This window comes from Vanrija albida (assembly GCF_041260175.1).
Source record: "Vanrija albida strain AlHP1 chromosome Unknown contig_4, whole genome shotgun sequence".
Taxonomy (NCBI): Eukaryota; Fungi; Basidiomycota; class Tremellomycetes; order Trichosporonales; family Trichosporonaceae; genus Vanrija; species Vanrija albida.
This window is the reverse complement of record NW_027191423.1, coordinates 1,634,749-1,651,797: the sequence shown is the minus strand read 5'-3', so window position 1 is coordinate 1,651,797 and position 17,049 is coordinate 1,634,749. Positions and strand designations below refer to the sequence as shown.

The following is a 17,049-nucleotide window of genomic DNA, read 5'->3' as shown; positions in this document are numbered from 1 at the left end:
TTGGGCGTGCGCAAGTTACTGCGCCGCTGCCATCACTACGGCACGGCTGGTCACTGCATGACGATGGGCACGAGAGTGCAATGAGTGCAATACAACCATCATGCCGATCAGTGGGGACTCGGAAGCTACGCTCATATAGAAGTGAACCTTTGCATAAATATCGGTCGCGTGGCCCAATGGCAAGGCGTATGACTACGATTAACACATTTGTAATCATGAGATTGCGGGTTCAATCCCCGTCGTGGCCTAATACGGTTGAAGGAGACTTCAATTTTTGGTTTTGAGTGTCGCAGATGATTCGCCTCATGGACGATCGCTCCAGCCTCCTTCCGTTTTACACCCAAGGCCCTCTCCTACATATGCATAATGTCTATGTACAGGTGGCTCGATGTCTTGGAGCTCACTCTCGGTGCGGCGTTCGTCTATCGCTCGTATGTTGCGTCTGTCTACGCCGCCGCCGCGATCTCGTGGCCAGCCGAGCCGTCGCCGATGACGCTCTCATATCCCGAGATGTCCGCCTTGACGATCGGGCCGGGCTCGTAGCACGCCGTGCGCATCGTGTCAAGTTGACTGCGCTCCACCCAGAGCTGGAGGTGGTGAAGGTAGTGCCGAGCCGGGTTTGGCGGGGACGAAGAGGGGGCCGCCGCGTGAGCGAAGCACAAATGGCAGCAAATACCGAAACAGTACATGAGTGGTGGTGTAGTAGCGCCAGCTTGACCAGGCGAACAGATAGCCATAGATGCCGGGGATCAAAGCCTTGGACGGGTCCTTGATGATCTGGTGGGTCAGGACCGCTGCAACAAGTCACCCACCTCGTTCTTAAGCTCCATGAAAATGGCCACCTTGTCCGTGAGGACAGCCTTGATGCCCCATCCGATAGCCGTGCGCATCTCGTTCGGGTCGTTGACTGTCCAGACGCAGATCTCCTTGCCTGCGGCGCGGGCGTCGGCGATGAACTGCTGCCCCTCGGCGCCGACGAGCATGGCAAAGTTGAGCGAGAAGCCCTCGCACGAGTCCCAGAAGTACGTGCGCGCGAGCGACGGCGACAGGCCGATGTGGTATCTGCGCAGGCGGGGGAGGTGGGCGAGCGCGGGGCGGATGAAGACGGGGTGCCACAGGCCGAGGATCAGGCGCGGCGCGAGGAGCGTCTCCCAGTCGGCGTGGGACCTGGCGTAAGCGCAGCCAGACGAGGGCCACTCACTCGATGATCTTGGCCATGGCCGGCTGCTTGTCAGCGCGATTCCACGTCGCTGCACTCACGAACATCTCCTCGGGGTCATTCTGCATCTTGCAGTCGATCTGGGGTGAGCTGGGTCACCTCCCGAAACGCACGTTGAGCAGGACGTGCTGGTTCTCGGGCTGGCGTCAGCTGGTGGATGAAGCGACAGCTCACCTTCATGAGGAGGTCGATGAGCTCCTCGAAGCGGGGGATGGGCTGCACTGGTTCCTTCTTGGTGCGCACATGCCTGTCGTTGGTGTCAACACGCCGGTCATCAATGTGTCGTCAGGTTGCGCGGTTGCGCCTCCGACTCACTCGATGTCGTCCTTCCACGCCTGCGTCTTGATGGCGCCCTTGCCAGTCGTGGTGCGGTCCAGCGTCGGGTCGTGGAACATGAGGATGACGCCGTCCGACGTGATGTGGACGTCTGGGTGTGAGGGCGGCCCTACGAGGTAGACTCACCGCTCTCGATGCCGTCGGCGCCCTCCTTGATCGCGGCCTGGAAGCTCGCGAGGCTGGGGGTGTCAGCGGTGCACTGGGGGAGCTCGGCGCCGCCAACGAACGGGCTATCGAGCTCGCTGCTGGCCGTTGCCACCACGCCGCTACCCACGTGTTCTCGGGGAGGAAGGCCGACGCGCCGCGATGGCCCCAGCACTCGACGTCCTTGGGCGCGCGGAACGGCGTGGGCGTTGGGGTTGGGGTCGTAGAGGTGACCATGGTGGGATAGGTGCCCTGCTGTGCAGAGAGAGGCAAAGAGAGGATGGGTTGCAATGCAAAGTGGATTTTATCACCGTCCAAACGACGACAACAATGCCCCCCCGGTCTTTGTCGGTCGGCCATCCCCGTCTCGTCGCCGCGGTCGTCATCGCCCGCCCGTCGGCCTGCACTGCAGTCCAAAGTTTGCTGCGATCACTCTCTCTCTTGGTATCATCTTCGCCACACTCGATGCATCCATGCTCCCCCCCTCCCTCACCCATCCGTAGCCAGCTCCAAGTATAGACATGCAGCTGCGCCGCCCTGGCTCGCCCGGCTCACAAAGCCCGGTATCCCTTGGCCAGCAGCTCCTGGATCCTCGCCTCGGCGTCGTCGAGTCTATCGCGCCCCCAGAATATCTCGCCGTTGACCACATAGTTGGGCGTGCTGCCATTGTTAGTCGTTGGAGCTGCTCCACTCCATGCACGTGCGCTCTAGCGACCTACCCAAAGCTGCGCCGGTGTCAGTGCTTCCCCCTCGGCCGACTCACATGCCCAGCTCCTCCGCATCGGCGAGGTTTCGCTCCCACTCGCGGACGCCGGCGTCGGCCTTTTCCTCGCGCTTGTCCACGACAGCGGACAGCACCAGCTCCTCGTCCAGCCCGACGCGGCGTGCCAAACCGCGCAGGTGCTCGACATCGTACACATTGCCCTCTTCGAGCCAGAGCGAGTTCTGGATCGCCCAGCTGAACGCGATCGCCCTGGCAGCGCCGGCACCGAGCGCCTGCTGTACCCGGATAATGGCCTGCGCCGCGATCAGGATCGAGCCGTGCGGGTAGTACTTTGGCTTGGAGACGAGGGGGATGCCCAGCTTGTCTGCCGTGCGCCGGAGGTCGAGCGCGTGGTAGTCGAGCCGCGCCTGTGGCCGCTTGGCCAGCGTGATCCCCCCGTTGGCCTCGATGACCACGATTGGGCGGAGGTGGACCGTCAGGCCGTACTTGCGTCCAAAGCCATAGGCCTGCCCGGCGCCGAGGCATGCCCACGGGCTCGACACCTGGGTGGTGAGTCCTCGCTATCCAGCCTGCACCAACTAACGCCGTAGAAGATCTCGTACTTTATCGTCTTGTCTTCAGACATGGTGCTGGTTGAAGGACGCTGATCTGCATGCGCTGTTGCCTCGACCTGCCTCGCTGTCGCTGTCGCTGTCGGTGCTGGCCCGCCGCTGTCGATGGCGTAATGGCCAAGCAGGGCCGTCGGAGTCGTCCGGTCCGAATTATTATCGCGCATCGCACAAGTCCTCGCTGGCGGGCGGCGGCGCGCGTTATCTTGCGTGCTTTGGGCACCCCGCTTGACCTTACTCGTCCAAGACTTGAATCCATTCCACGACATTGCAATTCGTGCCAGCCAGTGCTAGCTAGACAAACTGGAATACTACCAAGCTTGGCATTCCGGGGGCACTGTGCGATCTGGGGGGACACGCAGACGACGACGAGAACGCCGCATTTAAACGAGAGGCGCCAATGGTCACAAGGACGACCGCCGCCATCGCCGCCTCCGATCCGACACAATATAACTACGCGCGATCCGAGTGCGCTTCTTCCCCCCACCACCCACTCACTATGCGCCACTCCCCCGCCATCCCCCTCCCACCACTGACGCGCGTCGCCATCGTCGGCGCCGGCGGGCCCTCCGGCCTCGTCGCCGTCCAGCAGCTCCTCGAGGCAGGCATCCCGCCACACAAGATCCTCGCGTACGAGGGGCGCGCGACCGCCGGTGGCGTGTGGAACTATGCAGAGCACCCGGGCGACATCCACATCCAGTGGCGCAAGAACGGGACGCCGCTGCTGAGGACAGACAAGGAGCTCGACGCCGAGGGGAGCAACGGGCCGTCAGGTGGGTCGAAACGATGCCTTATCGGCGCTAACGGCAGCCGTGTACGACCGCCTGAGGACGAACCTGCCCAACAAGGTGTAGGTCGCCGCATGCAGCGAGGGCTGACCCCAGAATGGCGTTCCACAACTACCCGTTCCCCGAGGACACACCGATATTCCCATGGCACTACCAGGTCAAGCACTATCTGCAGGACTACGCCGCGAAGAAGGGGTGGGTGGGAAGGAGTGGCGCGCGCTGACCGGCAGACTCAACGATATCATCCAGTACCAGCACCGCGTGCTGGCCGTGTACCACACGCCCGGGACGAGCGACCCGGCGGAGAAGTGGACCGTGGTGACGGAGAACACGATCACGCGGCAGCGCCGCTCAGAGCTCGTGTCGCACATCATCGTGTCGAATGGGCACTACAACGAGCCGTATATCCCACGCGTTCGCGGGCTGGACAGTTTCACCGGCGAGGTGTTCCACAGCCGGTGGTGGCGCAATCCATTCCAGTACGAGGGGAAGAATGTGCTGGTTGTCGGGTCCAAGTCGTCCGGGTCAGACATTGCGCGTGAGCTCGCCGTCGTCGACCACGAGAAGCGGCTCAAGGGCGAGAAGGTGACGCGCAAGATCTACCAGAGCCTGCACGGCCTCGTGGACCCCAAGAACCCAACGTGGGACGATGACTTGGAGTGGGCCAAGGAGATCAACGTCGTCGCGCAGATCGACCGCATCGACGGTGGGATCATCCACCTCATCGACGGAAGCGAGGTGACTGGCGTCGACGTCATCTTCTACGCTACGGGCTATCTCTTCTCGTACCCCTTCTGCCATGAGCAGCCGCCGTTCAACTCGCAGCCGGTGACGGCCGCACTGTCGCCCGCGGAGAAGGACAAGGGCATCCCCAAGGCAGGCGGGCACACGATCACCAACCTGGACCCAAGCGAGACGTTCTACGCGCCGGACCCGACGCTGGCGCTGATCAACCTGCGTGAGTGGGGCGTGGCCCCAGCGAGAGTCTTGCTAACGCGCCCAGACTACCTCGTCAACCCGTTCCCCCTCGGCGAGATCACTGCGCGGCTGGTCGCCTACTCATTCGCCCACGCCGAGGTCCCGCCGCTGCCGGCCCTGCGCAAGCAGTCGTCCGAGCCGGGAGACATCCGCATCGGCTACCCGCAGGAGTACATCAACATGGACAACTGGCTGTTGGCAATCGGCGAGGTGGGTGCGGTGCGAGGCAAGGCTGACTGACGCGCAGGGCGGAGAAACTGGTGGGCCGAACCACGGATGGAAGCGCATCCCCGACGAGATCCGTGAGGCGCGGCGCGACGCGCTCAAGACGCGCAAAGAGGTGCTCGGGTACTGAGTATAGAGCTGTATGTTGTATGATGTGACGGTGTGCCACTGATCGCGTGCACAAATCGTCCGAAGGCCGCCCCAGGCTTATCGCCCTAGTGCCGAAATTAGCCAGAGCACACTAACCTGGGGTAGGAGCACGCCATCTGCCGCGCAGAGCGCGATGTCGGGGGCGCGCCGGCATGCTGCGGCCGATGCATGTGCGGTGACTGGCTGGGGGGGCGTTGCCGCGCGGGGCAACGCCGGTGTGCCGCAACGCACTAGCGGTTCCTGTGCCTCGACCCCAAGCGGCGATGGTGAGCTCGCGGGGTGTGATGGCGTGTCCGACCGGGATGATGCCATCGGGGGCAAGGCAGTCGTTGTGGCTGCCAGCGGCAGTCAGTCTCGGCCATTTAAGCTGCGCGTCGGAGCCGGGCAAGCTTCTCCCAAGAACCATGTCGGCGCCGGATGAGAAGCACGCGGTACGCGACGGGTCGACCAAGTCGGCCCCCTCGGTCAAGTCGGCGGCGTCGGTCGGCCCCCCGGTCCTCTTGAGCGAGGACGACCTGACGCCCGAGGAGAGGCGCGCCGAGCGCAACTTTGTGAGTTGCGGCGTGTGCCAGCTGACCCCAGGTGTGGCGCCTCGACCTGGTGTTCATCTCGATCGCGTGGCTGAGCTACGTGTTCAAGTACCTCGACCAGACGAACATTGTGCGTGCGGGTAGCAGGGTGGGCAGGGCTGAGCGCAGAGCAACGCGTATGTGTCGGGCATGAAGGAGGAGATCAATATCGTCGGCAACCAGGTGAGTGCGGCGTGGGGTGTGGCACATCACATACTGCCCGCCGCCGCCCTCGCGCTCGCTCACGCTCGCTCACGCCCCAGTACAACTACTTCACGACCCTCTTCAACGCAGGCTACATCGTCATGCTCTACCCCTCCTGCGTGCTGATCAGCCACGTCGGCCCCAGCATCTGGCTGCCCGGCTGCGAGCTGGTCTGGGGCGTGCTGACCTGCACCCTCTCCCTCGCGAACACCTACCGCACAGTGTACGGCCTGCGCTTCCTCATCGGCCTGGCCGAGGGGTCCGCCTGGCCCGGGTACATCACGCTCATCTCCCAGTGGTACCTCCCCCACGAGGTCGCCTTCCGCATGGCCCTCTTCAACTGCGCGCAGCCCGTCGGCGCGATGCTGAGCGGCGCGCTCCAGGGCGCGCTGAGCACGCACCTCGAGGGCGCGCTCGGCCGCTCCGGCTGGCGCTGGGCCTTCATCGTCAACGGTACGCTCACTATATTCGTCGCGCTCGTCGCGTTCCTCGCGCTCCCCGGGTATCCGGAGAGGCCGAACCCCCTCGCGAGGTGGTACCTCGGCCCTAGGGAGCTCGAGATCGCGCTGAGGAGGAACGCGCGCGTCCACCGCGCCCCGCAGCGCGGGATTACGCCGAGGACCTTCGCCCGCGCGCTCACGTTCTGGCCGCTGTGGCTCATTGCCAGTGAGTGGCCTGGCGCGGAAGGCAGTCGCTACGCTCGCTGACGCTCGCTAGTTGCCTGGTCGTGGGGCTCGAACACCACCCCGGCCACCTTCTTCAACCTCTGGCTCAAATCCCTCAAGCTCCCCGACGGCCACGCCCGCTACTCCGTCGCCATGCTCAACTATCTCCCCATCATTGGCCAGGCGCTCCAGCTCGTCACGCAGCTGCTGCTCACCTTCGCCTCAGACTGGACGGGGCAGCGCCTACCCTGGCTGCTCGTGCACGCCGCCATCAACCTCGCGTCCCAGATCATCCTCGTCGTCAGGCCAGCGCGCCACGCGTACATGGCCGGATGGTACCTCAACTACTGTGGCGCGGCGAGCACGATGCTGCTTGCCGCCTGGGGCTCGGGATACCTCCAGGACGAGCCAGAGGTCCGCACCATGATGTTCGCGACCGGCACCGTGTTCAGCTATATCCAGAACGCATTCCTCCCCATCGCCGCGTTCCCCGCCTCCGAGGCGCCCAACTGGCGCATCGGGGCAAAGGTGTATCTCGGCGCCATGGCCGCGTCCACCGTGCTCTTTGTCATCATCTACTTCTTGTTCCGCCGCGTCGACAAGATCAGGGAGGAAAAGGCAAAGCGCGGAGAGAAGGACGAGGACTCGAGGTCGCTCAGGTTCTGGGTATACTGAGCCCTCCGTAGTCGGCATGCTCCATGAAACCGTATGCAGACACATGAGTCGTACCGCCGTATTGTACACCGCACCGCTACCAGAAGTCGTCCACGTTCCCCCCACGGCTCTTGCCAGCAGCCGTCGCCTGCCGCTGGTAGAACTCGGCCACCTGCTCGGCCGACGTCGCCTCGTCTGGCCCCTTGTCGTCGCGCACCTTGATGAAGCGCGGGAAGCGCAGCGAGATGCCTCGGCTCTCGACCTGGGGCGTTAGCTAGACCTTCAGGTAGACGCCAGCTCACAATACCATGCGCCGCAGTGTACACCGGACTCAGACTCAGGTCCGCAGTGAGCACCTCCCAGACCACCTTCGGCTCGAACCACACGTCAGGCTTGGCCCCACCAATCTCAATGTCGTTTCGTGGCCCGCCGGAGAGCTCGAGCGGGTGCAACTCGTTGTAGAACTCGGCCAGCTTCTCCTCAGAGAAACCCGTGCCAATCTTGCAGATCGTTTGCAGGTTCTCCGAGTCGGGGTCGTAGCAGGCGAGGAGGAACGCGCCGTACACGTTGGTGCGCTTGCCCTTGCCGTAGTAGGCACCGACGACAACCAGGTCCAGCGAGTCGCCCACACCAGAGAGGTAGTCCTTCTTCAGCTGCGCAGGTCAGTAAGGGCCAAGCGCCAACCTCACCTTCAACCAGTTGATACTGCGCCTGCTCGGCTCGTACGTCGAAGCAGACGTCGCCAGCAGCTTGACCATCAGACCTTCACAACCATCCTTGACACTCTCCTCGAGAAACGTCGCAATGTCCTCGGACGATGTGCCGTCGGACGACTTGGCAAAGCCAAACTCGCCCTCGACCGGCTGGAAGTGCTCCAGCAGCAGGTTTCGACGTTCCCGAAGCTCCATGTGGAGAAGGCTCTGCAGGTATCAGCTACATGTTCAGATTTCGGGCAGCTTACCTCGCCATTGAGGTACAGCAGGTCGAACGCAAAGAGGTGCACGCGAACGGTAATGTCCTCGGTACGGACGTCCTTCCTCTTCCTCCTGCTCAGGTCCTGGAAGGGAAGGAGCTTCTTCGTCTCGAGGTCGAAGGCGACGGCCTCAGAGTCGATGACAAATGACTTGACGCCATCCTTGATACACTGTGGTGTCAGTAGGTCCCCGTCCTCCGTCACCTACGCGTGGAATCTGCTCAACGAGGTCGGGATACTTCGCACTCATGTTTTCCGAGTTGCGACTGAACACAGCGAGGCTGCCGTCGTCCAGCAAGTGGACCTGGGCTCGTTCGCCGTCATACTTGTACTCGCACGTGAACTCCTTGCCCTCGAATCGGTCCAGCACCTCGCCAATGGCCTTGGTGGGCTTCGCCAGCATGGGCTTGAGGGGCACTCCGGGCGTGAGCTTGCACCGCTCGCGAAGGCCGGCGACACCAGCCTCCAGCAGTGCGGGGATAATCAGGTCGTAGTTTGGCAGTTCGCTTGGGATCAGCATGCCGTCAAGACATGTGGCTCACCTGTAAACACCCTTCACAATCTCCGCACCCTCCTCGAGCTTCTGTGTGAGGCTCTCTGGTGAGATCTTCTTGTCACCTGGTAGGTGTGTCAGCTTACGCCCTCGCATTACAGCTGGTACACACCAAGATCCTTCAGAACAATGGCATGTGCCAGAGCCACAACCAACGACCGCTCTGCGAGACCGATACGAAGCTTGCCTTCCAAACTGCGGATAATGAACTTCGCCTCGCCTCCCTGGCAAGCTGCGAGGAGCTTCTTGATAATGCCGACCTTGCGGGTTTGAGACTGCACAATCAGCGTTGCCCACTGGCTAGCACCTACGTTGTTGCCTGACGTCTTGGCGATGTCTGTAAGGCTCTGGAAGACTGAAGGCACGGTGAGGGGCTTGGGCTTGAACATTGTTGGCTGCGTGTTGCGGGACAACTGAGAACGGGTTAGCAAAAGCGGGATGGTCACACGAACCATTGCAACCTTGCCCAGGTCACCCTCCTTCCTCAGGTCCTCCTTAATCTTGGTAGTGTTACGACCAGTGCTCTCTGCGATAGCCTTCACCAGCAGGGACTCGCCGATGCCGAGCTCGGTACCCTCGTAGTCTGGGCACAGCTGATATCGTCAATGCGGTTCGCCAAGTGGCACCCACCCTGTTGATACAGAGATACACCGCCTTCAAGAGGTTGGAGCTCTTGGCATCGGTAGTCTTCTCCCGCTTCGCCACCATGAGGAGGAATCGTGTGAGGATGCCCAAGATCTCGAGACGCTTGGTTGTCGCCTCGATCTTCTCGAAGGCGGATACGAGGACGGAGTAGGGGAGACTGCGTTGTCAGCTCAAAAACTCTGGAGATAAGCTCACGGTTCACCCTCCTTCCATGCCTTGTCGGGAGGTGCTAGCCTATAGTCCTTGGTGAAGATAGAAGCACTGACTCGTCAGCCGTAGGTCATTGGACGGGTAGCTCACAGCTTAACGGCCGCCTTGTCCTCCTGCTCCTGCTCCTCCTCGTCGCTGATCTCATCTTCGCCCTCCTCCTCAGCCGCCCGGTCCTTGCACTCGTCGGCGTCCTCCTCCTTGGGCTTTGGAACTGGCTTGGCGAAGATGGACGCGAGGGGCTTGCCATTCTTTGTGGGGGCTGCGGGGGCTGGCTTCTTGGCCGGCTTCGCCTCAAGCTTTGGCTTCTTTGCAGGAGGAGAAGAGACTGTCACAGGTCAGCTAAGTTTTTCCAGAACTGTTAGCTGTACCCACTTTTCGAGCTTTCTTTCTTTGGTGACGACACCTCGGCCTTGGTGGCCGGCACATCATCCTCGTCATCCGACTCTACGATGCGTCTCCTGGCTTTGGGAGGTGCCTTGACAGGGCTGTCGATGTCTGGGCAGCGTGTCAGTGCTGCTGTGGTAGGCTAACAGCGATACTCACCCGACATTTCGCTCAATGCTTTGTTGATGGGGTGTGTAGTGAGTAGCCAAGAGATGAGATGCGGAACGGGAAGGGGAGGAAGGTGGCCAAACAAACGGGCCGCGGGCGGGGCGGTCGATAAATGACTGGACGCGTCCCAGCCAGCCAGCGACGCGTTTCAATGTGGAGGGCGGGTGATGTCAACTCGCCCGCATTTGTTACGTAAACTCTAGAAGGGTTTGGTTCCTTTCTGCCTTTTCGGAGCAGCGAGCAGCCAACAACGACCAAGCGAACTCGGTGTCATCAGCGACATCGACGACAACTCAACAATACTAGCCATTGTCTTTGCTCAACCACACCCACATTGTTCCCCATTCGTGCACTTAAGGCCTAGTGCAAGATCAACATCCATCGCCCACTCGACCAACAGGGCACGTCCAACATCATCCCTCCCTCGTGCCATCAGAAATCTCCACCTCGACAATGAGGACGTCTTTATCCAGAAAGGATCTACGATCGGAGAGGCTCAACCAGAGCCCCTACGCAAGGCCTGCCAGGGGTGAAGTCAGGCGGTCTGCAAGCCACAGCGTGAGTGCTCTGCGAATGTTGCCACCCAAATTTCGGTGAGGGAGGCGCTCACACCCGACCAGGCCTTCTCCCCGCTCTCCTCTCTGGTCAACTTTGTGTCGGCTCCCTTCCGAAAGAGCACTCTCCCACGACACAGCCAGGACGCGGATGGGAGGATCCTGGAAGACGACCAGCGATCTGTCTCTGGATCAGAGGACGGGTGGAACGGCGAGCCGCCGACCGTCATGGAGGAAGTCGACGTCTTCTCGCTTGCTTCTGCGGCCGGCCGCGCAGGGCCTGAGTTTGAGGCTCGTGCCCAGTCGTGGCGAGCCAGCAAGGGACTTTTGACTCAGAACAGTAGGGGTATTAGGGTGAGTGCTTTGGCAGCACACGGTGTACGTGCGCTGTGCGCTGACGGCCCCAGAACTCGACGTCTAGCTGGGAGCTCTTGTCGCTCGACGAAGGCCGCACCATCCGCCCCTCGCCATCGATGCCGGCGTTCCACCAGTCAGCTCGCCGGACCCCAGCGCAAAAGGCTTCTGGTCTCCCTTCCAGACCTGCCATCCCGGGCTCCTACCTCAAGAACCAGCTTCTTAGCACTCCCAAGGCTGCCGATGGCCCATCGGCCTACTCTTCGTCCCCGTCGTCCGTCGCGTTGCGCAGCTTCCTTGACGCCAAGGGGGACGAGCCGATCAACGCCCAGGACGTTGACGTTCTCGAAAGCTTAACCCGTAACCTGAGAGCCGAAGCCCGCCGTTCAGCACAGCCAGTAGGTGGATGGAGTGCAGGTACATTTGCCGCGACGCCCCTCCCCAAGACCGGTTCGCCACGCTCAACGGCAACTCCCGAATCGTCTTTCTCTATCGGCACGGCTACGCAATCGCGCTTCCTTCCAGCGAGCTCGAAGCGCCAAGTTACGTACCTTGGCCCTGGCATGTCGGCTCGCCGCTTGAACCCCAAGCCCAAGCAGACCTTCAAGCCCCTGTTCACCTTTGACGACGAAGCAAAGGATGATGTGTCTGGAAAGAAGCGCAAGGTGGACCTGGACGCGAACCAGGACAAGACAGCCGAGGACCGGCACAGCCCAGCGGACGATGCCGCTGCCTCCGCGGCTGCCCAGTTCAATGCCAAGGTCAAGAGCCGATTTGCTGCCCCCGGGAAGCCCTCGCCGCTTAGCCAGGCAGCGGGTGCGTCTCCTCAGAAGGCCTTGAGCGACGACATTGTCAAGGCTGGCAAGAAGCGCGCTGCCGATATCATGCAGGACCTGTTCGACGCCGAGGTTGGCCCTATCGAGCCGGCGAAGCCCACAATCGTGTTCAACCCCTACGAGGAATCGAGCGTCGTGCCTACCGGCAAGTTTGAGGCTTCCCGCTCTTCGCTTCGCAAGTCGGCATCGGCGATGCGCGCGTCTCTGCGTAGCTCGTCAGTTGCGAAGCGCGGCGCCGCGGAGAAGATTGAGAGGCTTGGCAGCGGCACGCCAGGGCGTAAGCTCTCAACGCTTGAGCTCGTCAGTGGATTCAAGCCGTCGACATCAACCTCGAGGAGATCGGAGTCCCCAGAGGAGGAGGACGAGATTGAGGTCGACGAGGTGGTCGAGCAGCCGACTCTCAAGCTGCCGGAGCCTGTCCGCCCCGCCCCTCCTGTGGCTGCCAAGCCTGTCAAGGTGCCAGAACCCGACACATACCAGCCCTTCAACGTCCCTTCCCTGTCATCCTCCACCCTTGGCAAGTCGACTTCATCTGCTCCCAAGGCACCGGAAGCCTCGCACTCGGCCGTTGCCGACTCTGTCATCGCAGCGTCCAAGCCTGCGCCTGCACCGGTCTTCAAGCCCACACCCATTGGCCTTGGTCCTCCCCCTGCCGCCGAGCCTTCGTCAGCTGGCCCATCAACCACCACCCGTTCCGCCAGCCGCCGCGTCGACCCATCGGCCATCTACCTGTCGGCAAAAGACTCGGCGCTCAACGTCGACAAGGCAGCCCTGCCGTTCTACACCTTCAATCTGCCTTCCAGCTCGTCGTCGCCTGAGCCGTCTGCGGCTGTCAAGGCCGCGTTGCGCAAGGATCATTCCGAGCAGACCTTTGTGTTCACCCTCAGCAAGACGAGCGTTCCTTCGGCGGACCTTTTCTCGCCACCTGCCGCTCCGAGCCTCTCCCTCCCCAAGGCAGCTGCCGCCGGCTCGGAATGGGAGTGCGACACTTGCATGCTGAAGAACCCCGACTCTGCCAAGGAGCAGTGCCAGGTTTGTGAGGCGCCTCGCCCTGGCATCAAGGCTGCTGCTGCTCCCAAGGCGACATTGCCAGCTCCTCCTGCCCCTCCCGCCGCTGGTGGCTTCGCGTTCGGCGGGTCGGCGACCTCTGCACCTGCTTTCGGTGGCTTCGCCGCCCCGGTTGCCAAGACCGGCGAGTGGGACTGCGACACCTGCATGCTGAAGAACCCCGATTCTGCGAAGGAGAAGTGCACTGTTTGTGAAATGCCTCGCCCAGGCCAGAAGGCTGCTGCGCCTGCAGCCGCTGCCCCTCCGGCTTTGCCAGCAGTGCCTGCTGGTGGCTTTGCCTTCAAGGCTCCTGCTGCGTCCGCAGGCCAGTGGGAGTGTGGTACGTGTAATCTCCAGAACCCCGACTCGGCAAAGGAGCAGTGCACTGTGTGCGAGGCACCAAGACCTGGCGCGTCGGCTCCTCCGGCCGCGGCTTCTCAGCCTCCTGCCGCCCTACCTGCACCTCCGGCTGGTGGGTTCTCGTTTGGTGGCAAGCCCCCAGCGCCTCCTTCTGGCGGGTTTGCGTTCGGTGGAGGCGCCAAGCCGTCTGCACCAGCCTCTGGCTTTGGTGGTTTCAAGCCCACTGTCGCCCCTGCGTCATCTGGGTTCACCTTCGGTGGATCGTCGTCGGGAGCGTCGTCGGGCGGCTTCACCCCGTCGGTCGCTCCTCCTTCAGGCGGCTTTGGTGGATTCGGCAGCTTTGGCAAGTCGTCTGCGCCTGCGACCGCACCCGCGGCGTCGACAGGCGCGCAGTGGACGTGCGACACTTGCATGCTCCAGAACCCCGACTCTGCCAAGGAGCAGTGCACGGTCTGCGAGGCGCCTCGTCCCAAGTAGTGGGCATATTGCATTCATCATAGACCAATGTACCAAGTAGAATGTTGCAGGAGCAGGTCGGCGCGGCGCGTGCTGCTCGCCAAGGCGTTGGCTGCGTTTTGCAAAGGGCGGAATGGCGTGCGTGTGGGTGCACTGGTCGTCGGCGTCGGGTGTCGGATGTCGGCGGTCCGCGGCCCGGTTTTGTGACACAAGACCCGTCCGAAATGTTGTGACGCAACCAACTTGTTGGGATCGCATCTCACACCACAAAGCAATGGGCAAGGCGGCAATCGACTACTCGCTGTACCTCGTGACGGGGCGCGAGCTGCTGCCCGAGGGCAAGGTGGGGCGGGGTGCATGCAGTGCTAACAGCGCAGGACTACTACGAGAGCCTCGAGGAGGTGGGTTTGGCCTGGCCGTGGCAAGCTGACCCCAGGCGCTGCAGGGCGGCGTGAGCGTCGTGCAGGTGCGCGAGAAGGATGCGGACACGGGCGAGTTTGTCGAGATTGCGCGCCGCACAAAGGAGCTCACGGACAAGGTGAGCCCCGTGCCTTGCCCAGCTGAAGGCAGTACAACGTCCCGCTCTTCATCAACGACCGCGTCGACGTCTTCCTCGCCGTGCGCCCGGCCGGCCTCCACATCGGGCAGAGCGACCTGCCGCTCGCGCGCGCGCGCGAGCTCGTCGGCCCGGACGCCGTCATCGGCGTGAGCGTGAGCAACGCCGACGAGGCGCGCGCCGCCGTCGCCGAGGGCGCAGACTACGTCGGCGTCGGCGCCGTCTGGGACACGGGGAGCAAGGACGTGAGCGCCAAGCTCAAGCTCGGGCCCGAGGGTGCCGGCGCGCTCCTCGACCTGCTGGACGGCGTGCCGGCCGTAGCCATCGGCGGCATCCACCCGCCCAACGTGCCGCAGCTGCTGCACGGCGCCGTGTCCCCCGTGCACCGGGTGGCGCTGGACGGCGTCGCCGTCATCTCGGCGATCGTGAGCTCTGCCGACCCGCGCGCGGCGGCGGCCGGCCTCCGTGCACAGGTCGACTCGTTCAAGCGCGCGCGGGCGGCGGCCAATCCCCAGGCCGTGTTCTCTGGCCCGAGGGCCGCGCGCGAGCCCGCCCAGCTCGTGGAGCAGGCGGCCGCGCTCATGGCCGTCGTGAGGGGCAACACGCCGCTGGTGCACCAGGTGGGTGTGATAGTTTGGCCGCTCGCTGACGCCGTAGCTCACCAACAACGTCGTGATCAACGACTCGGCGAATGCCACGCTCGCGGTCGGCGCGTCCCCGATCATGGCGACCAACCCCTTCGACGTGAAGGACCTCTCGCCGGCGATCGGGGCGCTGCTCGTCAACTTTGGCACGATCACCGACAAGGCCGGCATGCTCGTCGCCGGGCGCGAGGCGAACGTGAACCGCAAGCCGGTGGTGTACGACCCCGTCGCTGTCGGCGCGACGTCGTTCCGGCGCTCGACGAGCAAGGAGCTGCTCGCGCACTGGCAGCCCACAGTGATCAAGGGCAACCCGGCCGAGATTGGCGCGCTGGCCGAGAGCACTGAGGTCGCGTCGCGCGGCGTCGACGCCGTGGGCGGCGGGTTCGCCAACCCCGGCGAGATTGTGCGCGTGCTCGCGCGCCGCAAGAACGCCATCGTCGTCATGACGGGCAAGCACGACTACATCTCGGACGGCGAGACGGTGCTCAAGACGAGCAACGGCGTGGACCTGGTGGGTGGGGGTTGAGTGGAGACGCTAACCCCCAGCTTGAAGTGATTACCGGCTCGGGCTGCATGACGGGCACGATTGTCGCCACGTTCTGCGCCGCCGCGCGCCTGCACTACCTGGCCTCCAACGAGGCGTTTGAGAACGACTCGCAGCTCGTCCAGGGCGACCACTTGGTCGGCGCGCTGGCAGGGTGAGTGGGGCGTAAGTCAGCGCTGACCCCAGCGTACTCGTGTTCAACATTGCCGCCGAGCTGGCCGCCGCGCGGCCCGACGTCAAGGGCCCGGGCACGTTCCGCGCGGCGCTCATCGACGAGCTGTACAACGTGCGCGCGGGCGACGTGCTTGCGCGGGCAAAGGTGGAAGTGCTGGCGTAGTAGACTGTGCGGTGCATATGAAGTAGATCTCTGGGCACGTTGGGCTAGGCATGGCTCGGCCCCTCATACAACGGCGTGAACGGCATCTCCTTTGTCGGCTGGAGCCAGTTGCGCTCGTCATACACCCAGCCGTCAGCGCCCTCGATCATGTGGAACGTGTAGATCATGCGCGTGCGCTCGGACGGGTTCGGCGGGGAGCGGTGCATGACGCTTCCTGGGCCGTCAGCTGGGCCAATGAGCCAACCCACCATGGATGAGGACGAGCGTGCCGGGCGGGCACGGGGCCTGCCGCCACCCCTCGGCCTTGTCCCAGTCGAGCTCGTTCGCCTCGACGCCGGGCACGTCGACGAATTCGGTCCCGCCGGCGGCGGCGCGCACGAAGCGCGAGCTCACCCGCGCGGTCTTGTGCGAGCCGGGCAGGAACGAGAGGCACCCGTTGGCCGGGGTGCACTCGTCGAGCGCGATCCAGCACCCGACCGCGCTGGGGGGGTCGGTGTAGAGGAAGGTCGAGTCGTTGTGCGCGGGGACTGGGCGTGAGCTCCTCCCTATCACCCCCCACACGCCCCAGGGTGGACGTACCCTCGCCGCCGATACGCGGCTGCTTGCAAATCACCATGCTCTGCAGCACCTCGGGCTCCTTGTGCGCGCCGATCGCCCTCGCGACGGCCTGTACGCGCGCGTGGAACGTGTACTTTGCAAACACGGGGTCCAGCACGCCCAGCGCGTGCCCGATCTTGTTGACCGCGCGCGCGGGCGGGACCGTCAGCGCGCCGTCGACGACGCTGCCCGGCTCGAGGAAGTAGCGGATCTGGGCGTGGGCGTGGGGGTTAGCACTTGCCGCCCTCTGGCTTATGCCGCTCGCTCCGCTCGCGCTCGCCGCACCTTGTCCCCCGAGCTGAGAAAGTACTCGTCGCCCACGTGCTTTGCCTCGTCGCTCCCCGTCGAGAAGACCGTCATCGGGTGCCCCGTCACGTCGAACTCGTCCAGCAGGGTGTGGGCGCGCGCGAGCATCTCGCCGGTTTCGGCGGCATCGAAGAAGGACGGCAGGACGAGGTAGCTTGCGGCGTTAGCTGGCCCGCGGCGGCACCCACCCGTCCTCCTCCCACTGTGTGAGCTGCGCTGGCGTGAGTGCTGGGGCTGGCACTGGCGCGGACATTTCGTGTT

The 17,049-nt window shown here is 63.5% G+C and overlaps 8 protein-coding genes and 1 non-coding gene across 9 annotated transcripts; 5 read left to right on the top strand and 4 right to left on the bottom strand.

Moving 5' to 3' along the window:
* The first annotated feature begins 162 nt into the window (after positions 1 to 162).
* Q8F55_005360 lies at positions 163 to 248 on the top strand. Its single transcript has one exon. It is a non-coding gene; the product is annotated as a tRNA-Arg (tRNA).
* A 198-nt stretch (positions 249 to 446) lies between these two features.
* Q8F55_005359 (uncharacterized protein) lies at positions 447 to 1,936 on the bottom strand (the record flags this gene model as incomplete). Its single annotated transcript, XM_069353849.1, has 9 exons — positions 447 to 587; positions 688 to 777; positions 813 to 1,167; positions 1,202 to 1,224; positions 1,261 to 1,299; positions 1,394 to 1,466; positions 1,535 to 1,646; positions 1,682 to 1,734; positions 1,830 to 1,936. The coding sequence occupies 9 exons, from the start codon at positions 1,934 to 1,936 to the stop codon at positions 447 to 449; spliced, it is 993 nt and encodes a 330-aa protein (XP_069208491.1).
* A 314-nt stretch (positions 1,937 to 2,250) lies between these two features.
* On the bottom strand, positions 2,251 to 3,048 carry Q8F55_005358 (uncharacterized protein; the record flags this gene model as incomplete). The annotated part of the gene is made up of 4 exons (XM_069353848.1): positions 2,251 to 2,359; positions 2,419 to 2,424; positions 2,463 to 2,965; positions 3,007 to 3,048. 4 exons carry the CDS (start codon positions 3,046 to 3,048, stop codon positions 2,251 to 2,253), a joined length of 660 nt encoding a protein of 219 aa, XP_069208490.1.
* A 482-nt stretch (positions 3,049 to 3,530) lies between these two features.
* On the top strand, positions 3,531 to 5,152 carry FMO1_2 (monooxygenase; the record flags this gene model as incomplete). The annotated part of the gene is made up of 6 exons (XM_069353847.1): positions 3,531 to 3,804; positions 3,842 to 3,881; positions 3,916 to 4,014; positions 4,050 to 4,777; positions 4,823 to 5,007; positions 5,045 to 5,152. The coding sequence occupies 6 exons, from the start codon at positions 3,531 to 3,533 to the stop codon at positions 5,150 to 5,152; spliced, it is 1,434 nt and encodes a 477-aa protein (XP_069208489.1).
* A 424-nt stretch (positions 5,153 to 5,576) lies between these two features.
* Q8F55_005356 (uncharacterized protein) lies at positions 5,577 to 7,285 on the top strand (the record flags this gene model as incomplete). Its single annotated transcript, XM_069353846.1, has 5 exons — positions 5,577 to 5,723; positions 5,755 to 5,832; positions 5,871 to 5,924; positions 6,005 to 6,611; positions 6,663 to 7,285. 5 exons carry the CDS (start codon positions 5,577 to 5,579, stop codon positions 7,283 to 7,285), a joined length of 1,509 nt encoding a protein of 502 aa, XP_069208488.1.
* Positions 7,286 to 7,361: 76 nt separating this feature from the next.
* Positions 7,362 to 10,195, bottom strand: cdc17 (ATP-dependent DNA ligase Cdc17; the record flags this gene model as incomplete). The annotated part of the gene is made up of 14 exons (XM_069353845.1): positions 7,362 to 7,526; positions 7,567 to 7,917; positions 7,954 to 8,184; positions 8,226 to 8,408; positions 8,446 to 8,743; positions 8,780 to 8,855; positions 8,903 to 9,065; positions 9,102 to 9,203; positions 9,243 to 9,383; positions 9,421 to 9,592; positions 9,631 to 9,696; positions 9,736 to 9,970; positions 10,018 to 10,140; positions 10,189 to 10,195. 14 exons carry the CDS (start codon positions 10,193 to 10,195, stop codon positions 7,362 to 7,364), a joined length of 2,313 nt encoding a protein of 770 aa, XP_069208487.1.
* A 455-nt stretch (positions 10,196 to 10,650) lies between these two features.
* Positions 10,651 to 13,825, top strand: Q8F55_005354 (uncharacterized protein; the record flags this gene model as incomplete). The annotated part of the gene is made up of 3 exons (XM_069353844.1): positions 10,651 to 10,755; positions 10,818 to 11,105; positions 11,159 to 13,825. 3 exons carry the CDS (start codon positions 10,651 to 10,653, stop codon positions 13,823 to 13,825), a joined length of 3,060 nt encoding a protein of 1,019 aa, XP_069208486.1.
* A 253-nt stretch (positions 13,826 to 14,078) lies between these two features.
* Positions 14,079 to 15,885, top strand: THI6 (thiamine biosynthetic bifunctional enzyme; the record flags this gene model as incomplete). Its single annotated transcript, XM_069353843.1, has 7 exons — positions 14,079 to 14,147; positions 14,182 to 14,205; positions 14,241 to 14,342; positions 14,375 to 14,980; positions 15,018 to 15,515; positions 15,551 to 15,702; positions 15,735 to 15,885. 7 exons carry the CDS (start codon positions 14,079 to 14,081, stop codon positions 15,883 to 15,885), a joined length of 1,602 nt encoding a protein of 533 aa, XP_069208485.1.
* Positions 15,886 to 15,929: 44 nt separating this feature from the next.
* Positions 15,930 to 17,041, bottom strand: Q8F55_005352 (uncharacterized protein; the record flags this gene model as incomplete). The annotated part of the gene is made up of 5 exons (XM_069353842.1): positions 15,930 to 16,099; positions 16,134 to 16,412; positions 16,465 to 16,693; positions 16,768 to 16,942; positions 16,977 to 17,041. The coding sequence occupies 5 exons, from the start codon at positions 17,039 to 17,041 to the stop codon at positions 15,930 to 15,932; spliced, it is 918 nt and encodes a 305-aa protein (XP_069208484.1).
* Between the last annotated feature and the right edge of the window lie 8 nt (positions 17,042 to 17,049).